This window comes from Terrapene carolina, unplaced genomic scaffold (assembly GCF_002925995.2).
Source record: "Terrapene carolina triunguis isolate 2854851 unplaced genomic scaffold, T_m_triunguis-2.0 Scaffold234, whole genome shotgun sequence".
NCBI classification, from domain to species: Eukaryota; Metazoa; Chordata; order Testudines; family Emydidae; genus Terrapene; species Terrapene triunguis.
The window spans coordinates 4113114-4131119 of NW_020664585.1; the positions used below are offsets into that span (position 1 = coordinate 4113114).

Genomic DNA, 18006 nt, shown 5'->3' on the forward strand with positions numbered 1-18006 from the left:
TTCCCCCCCCCCCCCCCCCCCCCCGCAGGAGGCTCCCAGGAGCAGCTCCAAGGCAGAGGGCAGGAGCAGCACATGGCAGTGGGAAGAGGGACAGCTGAACTGCTGGCAATTAATAGCCTGCTGGGCAGCTGCTGCATAGGGAACTTAGGGGAGTGGGGAGCTGATAGGGGGGCTGCCAGTCCACCCTAGTTCCCAGCCCCCACCAGCTAGCTGCAACGGGCTGCTCTTTCTGCAAGCAGTGGACAAAGCAGGTGGCTGCCAAACAATGTTATAAGGGAGCATTGTGCGACTTTAAACGAGCATGTTCTCTAATTGATCAGCAACGAAACAACGTTAACTGAGATGCCTTTAAGTGAGGAGTTACTGTACCACACTTAACTATTGTGGTGGTCTTGCATTTATTTGAAGAGTCGTTTTAAAAAACTTTGAATGTGGCATCCCTAAACTGTAATGGCATTTCTAGTATCAAAGTCCAAAATGACTGTCCCTAGTTTCTTCGTCTTGGGTCTTTTATTGTTGTGAATGTTTCATAATGTGGTGTCCTGTATTTAATTCACCTGTTTGTAACGCTTTTCTACAGTGCTTTACGTTTTCAAAGCTTGTACAAATATTCACCCTCACACCACAAAGGAAGTATCCTGTTGTCTAGCTGGGGAGACGAGGAACAATAATTGACGTTTTCCAAGCCCATACAGCAGCAGAGCTGGGATTAGAACTAGGGAGCTCCTGACTTCCAGGCTGCACTTTACTCCGCTAGATGTAATATCCTGCTGTCTCCCCCTTTTATTTTTGGAGCACTCCAGAAGAGCGGTTCAGCAGAAAGGGGATTCTTAAAGCGGTGACTCCCGCGTCACTAAACTGGACCCAAACCCCAAACTCTTTCAGTGCACCTTTCCACCCAAGTGATCCCAGGGTGCTTTAGACTCATACAAAGCTAGGCTTCTCCTATTGCTGGAATGGGGCCCCCAAGGGAAGAGGCAGCCAAGAGCATTTTGCACCCGCAACCTTACAAAACTGGTTTAGAGCGGCAGCGAAGGCTCAATATCCAGTTGAAAGTAGAGGGAAAGTACTGACTCCTAACAAGGTTAACCTTGGTAGCCTGGATCCGTTCTAAAGCCCCTGTCCTTGTGAATAGTGCCCAGTGGTCCCAAATCCCAAACAGTGAAGCTCTCATCTGAAGGTGCCTCTTTCCCACCCACCCTGAACCATGCTGGGGCACTGGCTCAGTGCTGAGTCAGAGGTACCAATGAAAGTGTTGCCAATACTAATATGGCAGTTCCTGAGTTTTCTTTAGACGGCTCCGGTCGAGCAGTAACAGTGTTTGTTCCTGCTTAGCTTTTGTGACTGCCTGCCTCTGTCCAGTGTGTTTTAGCTATAAAGGAGATGTTGTGGATCTAGCTCTGAAGGATTTTGGCCTTTTGACAGCACCGCTGATTCCATTCTGGAGGGTAATCCTTTCAAATCTAAAATCATTTTTAAAATGTCACACTAAAGAGAACGTATCTGTAAGCATTGGTGAGCACTGCTCTTCCTCTTTGACTAGGGTTTTAGGAGAATCTCCTGGTTTCCTAGGTGCTGTTCTTGTTCCTGACCACAATTCAATAACTCCTCCACCGGTGATCAGACCTCTTCTTTCATCTTAACCGTACTGTTGGACACCAGGGCAGTATTTCGTTCAGTCAACCATTATGTCCATTTACGTTGTCTTGCTTAGTTATTTTTATTTGTGCTTTTGGGAGAGCATTCTGTGTGGGCCGGAGTCAGTGACTGTATTATCCTTTCAGTCTAGTGATGGCTCAGTTATTCATGGCAGCAGCAGGGTCTTCTCCTTAAATGTAAAAATCAGTGATCTGTGGCCATTTGTACTGCTGAGATAAGTTTCCTTTTGTGTCTGCTAGAACATCTAATGTAACTGTGTAGTGTGAAGCCTGCGGCCCTGTGTTATATACATGGGTGGCATGGTACGCAGTCACTTGCTTATATTGTGGGAATGCTGGTCACCTGCACTTCTGCAAATAAAAACACTGCACATCACTTGCCATGGAGCTCTCCCAGCATCTCCCTCCACACTTGTTAATAATACGTAATCATTTCTCCCCTCCAGTTTGTGGCGAACGGCCCTTATTTGTTACTTCCTACTCTCCGCTTTTTCCATCTTTATTCTCCTGCTTGAAGTGATAAGTGTTTCTGCTGTAGTAGTAATCACCCTGACGGCTTCCATAAAGGAAAGGGGTGTGGATTATAAATCGCAGAGAGACATTACTGGTCACCTGTAACAAAGTAACATTTCTGCAGACTTTTGACTGACCTCTTTGCTGTATAACTCAGTTATTTTCTCCTCTCAGTTCGAACACTTAAAGTGCAGCTCTACTCTGAAAAGTGACTAAAAATATCCCTTTCTTACTGTCCTTGGGTTGCTGACGGGTGCCTCTGGCTGGCAAAGTCAGTGGGGTCCCACAGTGCGCGTGAACAGTGGTCTTTCTTCTCAATACTAAACTATACCAGAGAGTCTGTCTGCATTTTAAGGGGGCGGGGACTGCTGGCTCTCACCCCCACATCCTTTCAGAGGAGCCCCAGATTCACTACCCCCAGGGAGGGCTGGAGTACCAAATGCAAAACATCAATGGGTAGCCGTGTTAGTCTGGATCCACGTGTTAGTCTGGATCCACTGTATCCAGATGCGCCTGAAGAAGTGGGTTTTTTTACTCACGAAAGCTTATGCCCAAATAAAAATGCAAAACAGCTTGCAGTGGGGCTTGCTGGGGCTAATCTGTGTGGCTGGTAGACTGGAGTCTGCCCCCTCCCTGTAGGGGCATGGCATTGGTGAGTGCCCTTCTTGAGGGCAGTTTCCCTGAAGCTCTTCAGGGGTTCCTCTTGGGAGCTGTAGAGCTGCTGTCCATGCTCTTCCAGAGCCAACTGACTTGAATTGATCTTCCTGCTTTTAAACCCCTATTGCACCCCTTGCATGATTGACAGGGCTGGAGGGGCGGAGTCAGCCTGGCTCTGCCCCTTGCATGATTGACAGGGCTGGAGGGGCAGAGTCAGCCTGGCTCACAGTAGCTCCTTAATCACTTTGTCACTATGTGTGGTGTCACACTTACCAAGAACAGCTACTCCCCTGTATTCTGGGTTATATCTAGTCACTTAAGTGATAAGAATGAGTTTTGCTACAATTTATTTGTTACATTCTCTTAGCTGCAGCATGGTTAAGATGGATTTTTTTCCTCGTTGTGCGTTCTGAACAGAATTGTTTCCTGGGTTCCAGTTACAGAACCAGTCAGTTCCATCTCTTAATCCTCACTGAAGACCATGGGTTTGCACAGGTGTTGCTGAGATGATGATCTGAAGACCGTGGAGTTTGGCAGGAATCAGTGGCCTATTTTGGCTTTCAGTTCTGTTGTGGCTATGAGTAGCCAAAAAAGAGAGAATCCATTTTGATTCTCCGAGCTCAGGTTGTTTGTTTTCAAGGCTGGGAATAAAAAAAAAAAATCTGTATTTGTAAATGGAGCACATTTAATTCACAAGCCATTGATAGACGATAAATATGGAGACCCATCATGTCATTTTTAATGTACTCTGAAATGACAACAGCTTATTGAGCTAATGGTACTACAAGATAGCTTGTTTCAAAAATGAGCTGCGTTCTAGATAATGAGAAGCATGCAGTACAGCCATTTAGTAGAATAAGCTTGTAACACACTCCCCTGTTTGCTTGCAGACTTGGTGTTCAGGCTCTTTCTTGATCATACAGACAGGAAAAGTTCTATAGTTTAATTCATTTGTTCAAACTGATATTTTTCTCCCAATAAGAATCTTGATGATGTTTGTTAAAAACCCAAATCTAGACTGGCAAGTGCTCACTTTTCTCAGTCTGTAACTAATCATTGTAGCGCTCTCTTTTGCTAAGAAAATTAATTAGAAGCCTTTCCTAGGAATAGCCATTTATTCATTTACATGTTGCGGACAGTACCTTACATGACCCATCTATTCCTTTTATTTAGCTCTTTAGTTGGATTTAATTTGTGGCTTGTCTTTTAAAACCTGCTCAGTTTTGAAATATTAGACTGCGATTTTTTTTAAAGTTGATTTATTTTAAATCAGTTCATTGTTTTAACCTATTAATACGTTTTACCTTGTTGCATGCAAAAAGGCATAAGTAGATTCTAGCTCTTAATCATTTTAGAGTTTCTGGTTTATTATTTGTATTGGTTGAGTCTACAACATTTTAATTTTAAAAGGTTTCAGAAGCAACTGAGGCATTGAGACAGGACACCATTGTTTGTTGAGCCTGAATTTAACTTTTTTAGGAAATGCTTGTGCCTTGTTTTTATAACTCCCTTGACTTGTACTCCCTTAGGCAGGGCCAGCTCCAGGCACCAGCCGAGCAAGCTTGTGCTTGGGGCGGCAGATTCTAAGGGGCAGCTTCCCTCCAATGCTTTTTTTGCTTCGCCGCTCCGGCCGCCCCGCAGGTTTTTTTTTTTTTTTGGTTCGCTGCTCCAGCCGCCCTGTAGGGGGCAGCGGCGCGGAGGAGGGGAGCGCCCTGCTGGGAGCGGGCTGCGCGCTCCGTCTGCCCCAGCCGGTGCCAGGTCTGCAGCAAGCCTGGCAGGGCAGCCCGCATCCTTCCCTGCCTGAGGCGCGGCGGGAGGGGCCACGTGGCGAGCGCCCCACTGAAGGAAGCCCTGGCCGCCCCCCTTCTCTCTCTCCCCTCCTCCCTCCGCCTCTCCCCTGCTAGCCGGGGCACACACTCCGCTAGCCGGGGTACGTCTGCAGTGCAGGGAGTCCCCCTGCACCCTGGCTCCGGCCGCCCCGCACGGTGTTTTTTGCTTCGCTGCTCCGGCTGCCGTGCAGGTTTTTTTATTTTTATTTATTTATTTTTTGCTTGGGGTGGCAAAAAAAGCCAAAGCCAGAGCCAGCCCTGCCCTTAGGATCTACATCTTGTTTTATTCTTGACAAATACATCTTAATGTCAGTAGTCCCCGAAAGCTAATGTCCAGCCCCTTTGTAAATCCTTAGATGTAGAGAACTTTGAATTGAATAATCAGCTCCATGGGAATTAGTAACAGTCATGTGAAGGCCGCTCACGCCCCAGGGTCAGGAAACCACCAAACAGTAGAATTGAGACTCAAATTGCAGCTTTTTATATGTAAAGAAACTAGAATCTGGTCAGGCGCTTCGCTGACCCCCTTCTTATAGGTTGTAACCTTGCAAAAAGAAAGGACATGGTCCGCTTGAAATCTAGTCAGTTTTAAAGAGTGAGTTGAAGACCGTTTCAGGTACCGCACCTGTCCAACGCCTCCTTCCAATCTTTACAGTTTTTAGTTACATTTCCCTATCTTAAAAAATATTGATTTACTTTGTTTTTGTGTGAAAGACCCAAAAGAACAGAAGAAACGGTGAGAATGACTTAATATAAAATGTTCCTTTTTTAATTTTCACTTACAGCAAGCTCAAGTGTTGTTTGCACCAATAGTAGGTAATAAGATTATCAGACAATAAAGCGATGTCAAAGCTGCCAGGGTCCTTTTGTTGTAGTACCAGTGAACAATTTGAGTAATTGAAAGAACCATAAATTAGAATTCTGTCTTCTCAAATTCAGATGAACACCAGGCAGTAGCTAATTTTCTTGTAAGATTTATCCTTACAATTGGCTTGATTTAGGCAAGTGCTCTAGAGATTTGCTAACCTCTTGATAGAAATGTGAATAATTTTTGTTGCAGATAAGTGTGGAAATCATTTTTATAGTGAATCTTGGTCCCAGTCCAGTTCCTAGTGCAGAGGGATCCGCATCACAAATGGCACTAACTGATGGTCTTGTCAGTCCGCAGTTTGGGCAAGGATTGAATGGGCTATGCAGACAGAACTCTCACCGTAGATAAACTCCTTCCAGTAGAAGGCAAAGGTGTCTCCTGGAGGGTAGGTTGGTGTATCTATGGGAAGTCTGCATGGCTGACTTTTCTTTTCTCTGAATAGAGGGGTACACTCTGCACAGCTGTCACGTGTTTTCCACAAAAACGAAAGTCACGAAAGGTGACAACAGTCAAGCTGTGATGAAGTTCCAATGTCCAGAACACCCCTTTGATATCGCTCTTTTCTCGGGTATCTGTAACTGTTGCCAGTCTCCACACACAAATTTAGGGTGGCAAAATAAGAACCTTTATACTCTCCTTGCTATGTGGGGGACCCAACTAAGCAGGCGCCACCACTCCATAATCCCGCACATTCAGGAGAACTTGTGGGTCTGACTTCCTTTGCCAGAAGTATCTCCCAGTAACACCCATTGGAGCTGGGCTGGCAAAGCAGTCACGACGCTGAGAGAAGAAAGCCTCCATGTTTGCAGCAGGTCTGTGTATGTACATGTCTCAACGTCAGAAATTGTCAGGATATTGATGTGTCTGGGGCAGTGCTGCATGAGAGTCATAGACACACACACACACAATCAAGGCTTATGAAATGGTTGTGTTTGGAGGAGATAGTGGAGTAGAGTGTGGGAAATGTTCTTTTACCCTGTGAAATGCCATGTGTCTTGCCTGGTTTGGTCTGCACATTACAGCTCTCCCTCTTTCTCCCTTTAGACAGGCAGAATTGACAAGTCGTACCCAACAGTATGTGGTCACACAGGACCGGTGCTTGACATAGACTGGAGTCCCCATAATGATCAGGTCATTGCCAGTGGTTCTGAGGACTGCACTGTCATGGTAAGTTTAATGAAAAGTATATTTAAAAGCCTGAGACCTGATTTCTATTTAGAAATTTTCACTTCTGTTTGATCTTCAAATAAAATTAGTTTGGAAAAGTATTGGGTGAGCTTTTATGGTACTGATGCTTCATTGACTTCAGAAATAATTCCACTAGAGAGGCTATTCCAGCTTAAGAGTTGACCATGCAGGTGACACTCTGCTTCCAAAGACAGGTAAGTGTCTCCTGTAACAGCACTCTGCTCTCAGCACCCGCTGAAAGCCTCATCCTGCAATCTGCTGAAGGCCTCCTCTCCCATTGACTTCGGTGATAGTAGTGGTCACTCTGTACTTGCGGGATCTGGCCCTGGCTAAGCAATGACACTAGTGTATCTGGAGGAGCCAATTAAACAAATTGGAATGAATAGGAGGGTGTTTAACAGCCCCATCGGTACTGCACGACAGGATGGATGAAGTCACCAAGGAACTGAGTCCCCCTTTGGGGATATCACTGCTCTATTGTAGTTAAGTGAGACACTGAAGGTTATAAATGGAAGTATGAGACAGCAGGTCAGATAAGTTATCAGCGTTCATAACAATACTGTATGTTTTTTACATATGATGGTCACCCAATTATTAGCTGGGAAGAAACCTGTAAATCTAATCCCTATGTGAAAACACAGTTAGATTACAGGATTTTGAACTTCCACAGTTGTCCATTTGACATGGCATTGTTCAAGAAAATCAAAGCCCAAAAATCCTAGAGGAACCTTCTCTTCTGAGTATCCAGATATGGGGTCAACCTTGGCATAATTGGCTTGGCCTTTCTCCATCCTTCCTAACTGTTCCAAAAACAAAACCTATCAGTAAATGCAGGTCTCTTTCATGGTCTCGCGGATGGGGTCTTTTAGGGGTGAGGAAGAGGAGGAAGAAAGAAGTGATCATGATGGAGCCAGTCATTGACATGTATCGTTTTATAGTGCTTTGAAGAAGGCAGATCTGGCTCCGACCCCCAGAGCTCCCAACTGGAGAGGGGTGGGATTGAAGAAGAGTAAGGAGGGTGGGAATGGGGCAAAGGAGGACAAACACAGTTGCTCTTAGGACTGTTGCAGCCTTTGATTTAAGGGTGAACACTTTACTTTTCTCCACATCGACAGGATGTGTAGATATGTCAAAACTTTAATAGGGTTCTAAATTTTGCACGTGCCAACCTTGAGCATGGGTTCCTTTTTAACTTGGGTCAGAGTGCATTGAACAATAGATGGCCTCGATCAGTGATAGGCATTGACTCCATAACAAATAAAAGAAAATCCTTAAAAGATTAAATTACTAGGAAAAATTCATTTTATCAAGATCTTAGTTTGGCCATATGTAGAAACTCTTTACTCTGAAAACTACATTGAAACTTTTTCATATTAGTCATATTAATAATTTCCTGTGCTTTGCTCCTGTTCAACGTTCAGATGTTTGGGGTGGGGGGTGAGATTCCTCCTATAGGGTCTTATCTCAGGACAACATTGCCCATCATCTGTGTCTTAGAAACTGAAGCATGTTAAATAAATAAAAGGTATTCACACACCAAAAAAACAAAACAAAAAAACATCAAACTTGTGATTTGTAAAGTTCACGACTGATCTAGAATTGTTTGAAATGGTGTCAGAATGTTCTGTAAGAAACCACAATTCAGAAGGCATGTGAAATGGAACGAATACTGTCTGAAATATAAACATCAGCAGAACTGGCAAACCTTAAATCCAGAACTTCTTTGTAGCAGGAGAAATAAGCCCCTAGTCCAAGTTGCAATGAGAAGCACGTTGGAACATCCAGAGGTATTGACTTGTGGAAAGATCAGCAAAGTGCAATTATAGGTTGTCTAAGTGACAGCTAATGTAGGGACAAACTGTCTACAAATCCCTGGGTAGGATGGGGGAACGGCGAACCGCGGCCACTGGAAGCTGGGGCCGGCCGTGCCTGCGGACGGTCAATGTAAACAAACTGTCTTGCGGCCCACCAGCGGATTACCCTGACAGGCCGGAGGTTGCCCACCACTGATCTAATGGGTCTCTTTCCATCTCTAATTGCTATTATATCTTGGCACTGGTAATTTAGCATTCTGGTTTCTCCACTTCTCTTCAGTATAGGTTTCAAATTCCTGCTTCCTAAACTGAGTGTCTTATTGGTTTGAAAAACCGCCAATGTATCGATTTTAAAATAAAAAATGTAAGTTGTCAGTTAGTTCTGAACTCTTCATTAATGGCTAAAATGAAGCAAGAGAAACATGCTGGTGCCCTGATAGTGAAAACCACACAGGCTTGTGCAGTTCAGTTTTGGAAAATTCCATTTTTAACTATTGACTGTGAATTTGGGGCACACAGTTCAGGAATATGTCCTACCTTCAGTCCACAACAAGTCTCCCACTGACATCAATGGGATGTTTGCAGGGAGATGCAGGATAGAACATGGCCTAAAGATAGTAAATAACCTAATAATGAAAAAAAGTCACATTGTCTTTTGGTGGAAAACACATTCTGACCTAAAGGCAGAAATGGCAGGACTCCTAATGTTCCTCTCTTCTCCATCCTCCTTTCATTTTTTTTCTGTCTCCCCTCCATTTTTGCCTCTGCATTTCCTTTCCTCCAGCAGTTCTCAACCATAGGTTTCACTCCCATTCTGATGTCTGTTCCATCTGATAAAATGATCAGCAATGAAATAGTTAATGACATGTAAGGTGTCAGTAGGCTTTAGTTAACATCCTGTTAAGATAAAGGGGATAGGGGAGTTTGTGCCTCCCAGAGCCGTTGTTTCAGGCTCTCTACAGACTCAGGAAGACACCACTGCATCAGTGACACTTGTGTTCCATTGCGATGGTTAACTTCACATGAGGGCTAGAAACTTTTTTTTATTGACATGGAAGCTCAGATTCTGCAGACTGAAGATGTAATAAGAACGTAAGAGCTGCCGTACTGGGTCAGACCATGGTCCATCTTGCCCAGTATCTTGTCTTCAACAGTGACCTGTACCAGATCTTCAGGAGGAGTGTACAGAACAGAGCAGTTATGGAATGATCCACCCACTCCTGGCTTCTGGTAGTCAGAGGTATGGGGTTGCATCCCTGGGTATCTTGACTAATAGTCATTGATGGACCTATCCTCCTTGAACTTACGCAGTTCTTTTTTGAACCCAGTTACACTTTGGCCATCACAACACGCTATGGCAATGAGTTCCACAGGTTAGTTGTATGTTCTTTTAAAAAAGTACTTCTTGTATGCATTAACCCTGCTACCTCAGTGGGTGATCCCTGGCTTTTGTGTTGTGGGGAAAAGGTAAATAACACTTCTCTCATAACTTGTTTCTACACCATTCATGATATCAGAGACCTCTATCAGATCCCCCATTAGTCACCTATTTCCTAGGATTCCATACCCTTGATCATCTTCATGGCATTTCTCTGAACTGTTTCCAGTTCCACTATATTCTTTCTGTGAAATGCTTAGCCCTTTTCGACCGCTGCTGCACATTGAGTGGAAGTTTTCCGAGAACTATCCACAGTCACTCCAAGATCTTGTTCTTGGGTGGTAACAGCTAATTTAGAACTCAACATTGTATAGGTAGAGTTGGAATTATATTTTCCAATGTGCTTTACTTTGCATTTATCAATGTTGAATTTCATCTGCCATTTTGTTCCCCAGACACCCAGTTTTGTGAGATTCCTCTAACGCCTTGTAGTCTGCTTTGGATTCAACTGTTTTGAATAATTTTGTTTCTTCTGCAAACTTTGCCACTTCACTGTTCGCATCCCCTTTTCCAGATCGTTAATGAATCTGTTGAACAGCAGAGGTCCCAGTACAGATCCTTGGGGGACCCTACTGTTCACCTCTCTTCATTGTGAAAAATGATGATTTATTCCTACCCTTTGTTTCCTGCCTTTTAACCAGTAACTGATTCATGAGAGGACCGTCTCTCTTATCCCATGGCTGCTTAATTTCCTTAAGAGCCTTTAGTGAGGGACCTTGTCAAAGACTTTCTGAAAATCCACATATGCTGTATCAACTGGATCACCCTTATCTACAGGCTTCTTGATTCCCCTCAAATAATTCTAATAAATAGGTGAGGCACGTCTTCCCTTTACAAAAGCCATGTTGACTCTTCCCCAACATATTGTGTTTATCTGTGTGTCTGATCATTCCGATCTTTACTGTCGTTTCTACCAATTTGTCCGGTACTTAATTCTGGCTCACTGGCCTACAGTTGCCAAGATCTCCTCTGGAGCTCCTTTTAAAAATTTGGCATTCCAGTCCATCAGGTACAGAGGCTGATTTCAGGGATAGGTTACACATTACAGTTACTCAATTTCATATTTCGGTTCCTTCAGAACTCTTGGGTGAATACCATTTGGTCCCGGTGACTTATAACTGTTTGTTTTAAATAAAACAAGTATAAACTAAACAAACCTCTTCTATCGACGCATCAGTTTGGGATGGTGCTTCAGAAAGCGGATTCTGCAGCCTGAAGATTCCATGTGGGCCCTATATATGCCTCAGGCAGGCCTGGTATTTGAGAATCTCTAGTCCAAGTGGGTAGAGCAAGGGGCTAGGAGTTAGGAGCTCCTGTGTTCTATTTCCATCTTTGCCACTGATCTGCTTTTTAGCCTTAGTCAAGCTATGCTGCGGTATAACGGTTTGCCGGGTGCTTCGAGAGCTGCAGCTCAAAGGTGCTCTACATCTGATCTAAGTGAAATACTTGAAGTACTACCCCAGGTGTAAATTTTCTACCAAAAATTTGTATGAAAATGATAAAGCTTTAGGCCAACTCATCCCTGCAAGACCTTCTTTATTAACATGGATGCACTAGCCTGTGTGTAAACACACCATTCGTGTCTTTGCTTTGGGTGCAAAGAAATGAGAACAGGAAAAATTCACATGCCTGTCTCTAATCTATAGAAATAGGTCCTTAATATATTGGAAGAACATTCTTCTTTGTGGCCCCATGACACAAAAACAAATCATGCCGAACCAACCTCAGTTCCTTCTTTGATAGTTACTGGCCTAGTGGATAGGGGGAAGCAATAGACGTGATACATCTTAATTTTAATAAGAGTTTTGACATAGTCCCACATGACATTCTCATTAGTAAACTAGGAAATGGGGTCAGACTGGAAGGGCTTATCTAGTGGGGTTCTGCAGGGGTCAGTCCTAAGTCCGGGTCTAGTCAATATTTTCACTAATAACTTGGCCAATGGAATGGGGAGTATGCTTATAAAATTTGTGGATGACACCATGCTGGGAGGGGTTGCAAGCGCTTTGGAGGACAGGATTAAAATTCAAAATAACCGTGACAAATTGGAGAACTGGTTTGAAATCAAGAAGATGAAATTCAGTAAATAGAGATGCAAAGTACTTCACTTAGGAAGGAAAAACCAAAGGCCCAACTACAAAATGGGGAATAACTAGCTCAGTGGTGGTACTGCTGAAAAGGATCTGGGGTTATAGTGGATCACAAATTGCATGAGTCAACAGTGTGATGCAGTTGTGAAAAAGGGCTAATATTCTGAGGTGTATTAACGGGAGTGTTGTATGTAAAACACAGGAGGGAACTGTCCCACTCTACTCGGCCCTGGTGAGGCCTCAGCAGGAGTTCTGTGTCCAATTCTGGGTGCCACACTCTAGGAAAGATGTGGACAAATTGGAGAGATTCCAGAGGAGAGCAACAAAAAGGATAAAAGGTTTAGAAAACTAGACCTGTGAGGAAAGGATAACAAAAATTGGACGTTTAGTCTTGAGAAAAGAAGGCAGAGCAGGGTCCTGTTAACTGGTATTGAGAGGATAGTGATCAGTTGTTCTCCATGTCCAGTGAAAGCAGGACAAAGAAGTAATGGGCTTAATCTGCAGCCAAGGAGGTTTACATTCAGGCTAGTTAAGCTTGGGAAAAGGCTTCCAAGGGAGGTTGTGGAATCTCCATCATTGGAGTTTTTAAGAACAGGTTGGACAAACCCCAGTCCGGGATGGTCTAGGTTTACTTGATGACTTCTCGAGGTCCCTTGCAGCCCTTCATTTCGAAGCGTCTGTGTTGGAAAAAGAACATCAGTGGCAAAGACCAGCCTAAGTCCCTCCTCTGATCACTGATATTTATTAGGATGTGGTGCTAAAAGACCAGGGCCGGCTCCAGGCACCAGCCGACCAAGCATGTGCTTGGGGCGGCACCTTGGAGTGGGGCGGCGCTAGGATATTTATTTATTTTGGTTCGGTGGCGGGTCGCTCGGAGGGGGGCGGGGGCTTTGGGCGGCGCGGCGCTCGGAGGGGGGCGGGGCTTGGCACGGCGCGGCGCTCGGAGGGGGGGCGGGGGCTTGGCGTGGCACTCGGAGGGGGCGGGGGGCGGCGCAATGCTTGGAGGGGGCGGGGCTTCGGGCAGTGCGGGGGCTTGCGGGGTTTCGGGCGGCGTGGTGCTGGGGGGGGCGGGGATTTCGGCAGCGCTGGTGGGTGCGGGTTCAGCTGTGCATCGCTCACGGGGGGTGGGGGAGGGTACTGCGGGGCGGCGCTCTTCTTTTTTTCCTGGGGCGGCAAAAAAGTTAGAGCCGGCCCTGTAAAAGGCTCCCTGCAAGTCAGCCATGTGGCAAATGAAGCCCATCTAGATCATATTGGCATGTGAATAATCACACGGAATGACATATCTCCTTTGTAATACTGAGACTGTAAACTCTACAGAGCAGGGCCCATCCTTTATTCTGTGTTTGTATAGTGCTGATTACAATGAACCTCAATCTAACTGAGATCTGAGGAAATGCTATCCTGCAATGCGGATCTACTGTTTTCTAGTAAGTTACCTTCATTTTCCGGCTCTCTGACAGAAGAATGAGATGAGCAGTTCCCATCCTTTCCTCTCTGAATTGCTTTCAGAGACACTTCCTTTAAAGTGCTGTGCTATGCAGATATGTTGGATGTTTCCTTTGAAGAATGATTCTCTTGTGCCAGCAAATGAGGAACTACTTAAATATTCATGCTTAGGAACCTTGTGAATGACTGTAATGTACTGCAGGTTTTGTATTCAGCTGGAAAATGTTTATTATGGAAGGGCTTATAGAAGATATCAAATGGCTCTTCTCAGATGGGAGGAATTAATTCTGGCATAAGCGAGCAGCCTTTTAAATAAGGTGAACTGGTAGTTTGTTTTCATGCACTGGCCCATAGAAGTTGATTTGGTAAATAATTTTATTAAATTATTGACCATTGAATGTGTTAAAAATTAAACCAGAGCTCTTGCTGTAACTAGAGGCACCAGGTAGCTTAGCTGGAAGCACCACGCTAGAAATAATGCCAATGACCCACAAGTATAGTTCTGTTAGTGTTTTTGTGACCTCTAATTAATTAGCATAGTATCCAAGCACCTCAAACAATGAATTAATCACTCAGATCCTGTGGTGATGGGCATAGTACAAGAATCTAAATAGGACCGTAACACCCCCCCCCCCCCCCATGAAGTAGGGAAATAGTCTCCTCATGTCACAGATGGGGAAATTGAGGCACAGAAAGACATAGTGATCTCCCCAAGGTGATGCAATCATTGGCAGAGCTGGGGCTTAGAACCCAGGCCTCCTGATTCGCTCCTTTACTTCAACCACCATATATAACAATTTCTCCCAATCTATCACCCCTGAAATGTTTGTGGTAATAAATCTGTCACTTCTAGAAACTGACTCACTGAGTTTCTGCTGGGGACATGAGAAAATAGCCAGTTATTGATACTCTTTAAGGGTATAAAGGAAAGCAACCACTGAAAAATGGTGGAACTATCCTTATTCTCACGTGTGCTTTTAGTGCAAGAAACCTCTCTCCTGCTGTTCTTCTGAAAAGCAAACTTCCTGGTGCTGCTTCGCTTTCTGTATTGAAAGCTGATGCAGAAATGCCAATTTAGGAAATGCAACTGCTGATAGAAAATTCAACTGATGTCAAAGCAATGACTCTCGCAACATTTTAAGCTTTCCTTTGTGCGCCTCATTCTGGGCGATTGTCCCATGTCTCAATGTGTCTCATGTCTGGCCCTTTAGCAGGCTAAATCCTGTGACCAAACTGGAAGCGACTTAACTTGCCCCACATCTGATTTCATCCCACACAGAAGAGACGCCCCGCCCTGCACTGGAATGAGTTGGCCAGTTCACTCTGGAGCATAGTCTGTCTGACCTTTTTGCTTTCCCTGTGTTTTGCAATACCAAGCAGGATTATAAAACCAGTAGATTTTGCAGTTTGCAAAGGATTACAGTGCTCTACAACTGCTGTGAAATGCATGTGGCTTTTCTCCCTCCCCCAATAGTTCTTTTCCCCCCCCCCCCAAATAGTTCTCCCAGTTTCAGCATTTGTTTTCTGTAGCTTTTTAATTTGTTTCACTGGTATTTTCTGTGGGTAACCTCTGTTTACACCCGATACTTGAGCTCTCCAGACCAGCAGCAAATGATTTTTTTAAATTCACCAAGGAATTTGTTCGCCATAAAAATGCAAACCAAACTAGAGGTGTGGTGGGGTTTCTAATGCTCATGTTGCTGCTGGAACTCCAGGCAAGAACTTCGTGATGGGTGCAATTGGGCCAAATAATCCACCATCTGTGCATTCTCCCTCATACAACCAATGGATGCGTTGCATGCAAATTAGCTGCAGAGACGGGTTAGTGAGTGGTTGAATTAATTCTGATATCACAGTGGTCTGGGACTCTTGGAACGGCATAGGTACACGCCTTGCTGCGGCTGTACGTGCGTGGGTGTAATTTGTAAAGTAGAAATGGCCAAGAACTTAAAAATTGGATGGTAACAGACTGTGAAATCCTGTGATTGAACCCGATGATATTCTGAACAAAAAGAGCTCTCTGCCATGCTTGTAGCTGTTTCCATTGTGTCACACGGACACAACGGACATTTTAGGCTTCAGAGTGACACACAGTGATGTTCTGGGAATCCTATTATGACTATAACAATGGAGTTATGCAGTTTTGTAACCTGGTCAAACACGGTGGTTACTAACAAAAGCCATGTTTAAATACCATTGTTGCTGCTAGCACAGTTTCAGTGTTGGAATGAACCAGATAAAGGAGAAAACAAGATTTAAACACTCCATGAGTAATGCAAGTTACTATCAAGGCTTGAATGTTTAACCTGGCAAACGGTTATACCTAACTAGCAGTGACTGATGGCAAAGCAAGGATGTTCAGTGATCTTTACAGGGCAGATACAGCATTCAGGAAGCTGCATCAGTGAACAGTGAAAATCAATTTGGGGTTATTTTGAGGTAAGCTGATTTGCTTTGAGCATCTGTGTGTCTCAAAGTTGTGGGTGTTGGTTTGTTTGGGGTTTTTTTTTTGTTAGTGTCCATGCTCTGTTGGAGTGGAGAAATTGGGATTAGTGCTAAAATCTACACTGGCCCCGCTGTGTGCATCTACTACCCCCATTTTATTTCCAAAATCCGTTTGAATCCCATCTCATTCTGGCTGACTGTGGACTTGACTTTGACAGCTTGCTTGAGGATTGTGGGCAGAATCTGACAATCCTTAGTCAATCCTTCCAAAAAAGCAAACAATAGAAGGTTGAAGCAATTTGCGGTTATGCTGCCATCTGTTGGTGGGCAGTTATAGTTTGTTTTGTTACATGTAGGTCAGATTTGGTTGAGAAATGAAAAACACCATGAATCACAGAAACCACCTTTATTAAATGTCCCGTCCCGCCTCTTCACTTAAAATTCCAAAGAGACATGATCGTTAGTGTTTGGGATTTCATGATCTCTGGTGTTTCCTCCTTCAGACTGAGTTCTCCAGCTGCCTGGAGACATCTTGCTACACCTCTAGCACACAAATGTGGTGCTGCGGATTGGAAGTGGAGTGAATTGGCAGCTCTTTGTGTAGAAGGTTACGCAGTCCCGACCTGCACCTCTCTAACCTCCACTAGCACCTAACTGCACTCCCCATATAACCAACGACAGAAATCAGACCTTGAATTTTAACATAGAAGCCACTGTGAACATTCTTAATCCAAGTACAGCCACCTCTATTAAAACTAGGGAACCCCAGCCCTAAGATGGCTGCCTGTTCTTCCCAACAAGAACAAATGCAGTTAGGAAACGGATCAGTTTATTCAGATGCAGTTTGAAATGCAAGAGAATTTATTTGAATCCGTTTATTTAGAAGTGTGTCTTAAATGGGGTGTCTCTTTGGACGTGGAAATGGGGAAGATGTGGATTAAAAATATCGCTGGCCAAATTGTGTGCCCTCAAGACACTGATCTTCAGAGGTATGTTCCAAGCAGCCCAGTCATGGCACAGACTTATTTGGGACCATGAATGAGTCCCTCGCTTTCTTGCCTTCCAGCCCAGATCAAGAGGGGTGCATTTGGACTTCTTTTAATGGTACGGCACACATGGAATGACTGGTGTGTCCTTTAAAGTTGATGGCCCTTCAGTAATCCATTTTTACCTACCCCTTTGCAGGTATGGCAGATCCCAGAGAACGGACTCACTCTCTCCTTGACGGAGCCTGTGGTAGTTTTAGAAGGCCATTCAAAAAGAGTTGGCATCGTTGCTTGGCATCCAACTGCACGCAATGTGCTGCTCAGTGCAGGTATGATGTGTAAGCATTGCGGGGGGAATGAATGACTCTCACCTATGTTTCGTTCGTACACCAGATAATTTGGAGGGGAATTGCTGACCTTTCCCTGTTACCATTTGCCTGAGTTCCTTTGGTCTGTAGGGCTGGGTCAATCACGATACTGTTCTTGTTTTACCGTATTACCAGTCACGGACCCCATTATGCTAGATGCAGTATAAACAGAACAATACTGCCTTTTTTTTTTTTTTTTTCCTGCTAATGCAGAGAGTTACCATCTTCTCCCATTCTGTGCTGAGTGCTTGCCCTCTCTGATTTGCAGATATGAGACATAGGAAATTGTCTGCAGGAAACAGTTGTATTTAAACCATTCCAGACTTTATTGATAAGCAAGTATAACAACCATTTCAGGTTCAGCTATTCAACAATTCACCCTCTCTCTCCCCCCCCCCCCCCCCCCCCACTTTTAACAAAAGTGTAAATGTTTCTCTTTTCCAGGTCAGTTTCTCATATACTAACAAAAAATAACAAATGGGGTGGTGTTCTCTTACTGATAATCCAAGGTATCAAAGCAAAGGTGTCAAAGATTATAAGCATACATATTGCAGGCCTCCTCCATCCATCCAGTTCCATCTTTGGTCCTGTCCACGTTAGCAGAAGTTTACAAGTGTGTTGGCAACAATTTTCAAATACTGTTAGTCTTGACATGGTTTGTTTTCACACTCAGTGCAGTGTGTAACCATGTGAATAACCTATG

At 44.3% G+C, this 18006-nt stretch overlaps 1 protein-coding gene across 4 annotated transcripts in view; it reads left to right on the forward strand.

The window, feature by feature from the left end:
• CORO1C (coronin 1C) overlaps positions 1-18006 on the forward strand; it is a 66717-nt gene that overhangs the window by 36601 nt on the left and 12110 nt on the right. For 3 of the 4 annotated variants that reach the window (XM_024196263.2, XM_024196262.2, XM_024196261.3), the window contains exons 3-4: positions 6573-6695; positions 17135-17264. In XM_024196263.2, the coding sequence (XP_024052031.1) occupies positions 6573-6695; positions 17135-17264 (253 nt within the window). Of the gene's footprint in view, positions 1-5831; positions 5914-6572; positions 6696-17134; positions 17265-18006 lie in introns of those variants that run through there. The other variant, XM_026656870.1, reaches the window with a different exon arrangement.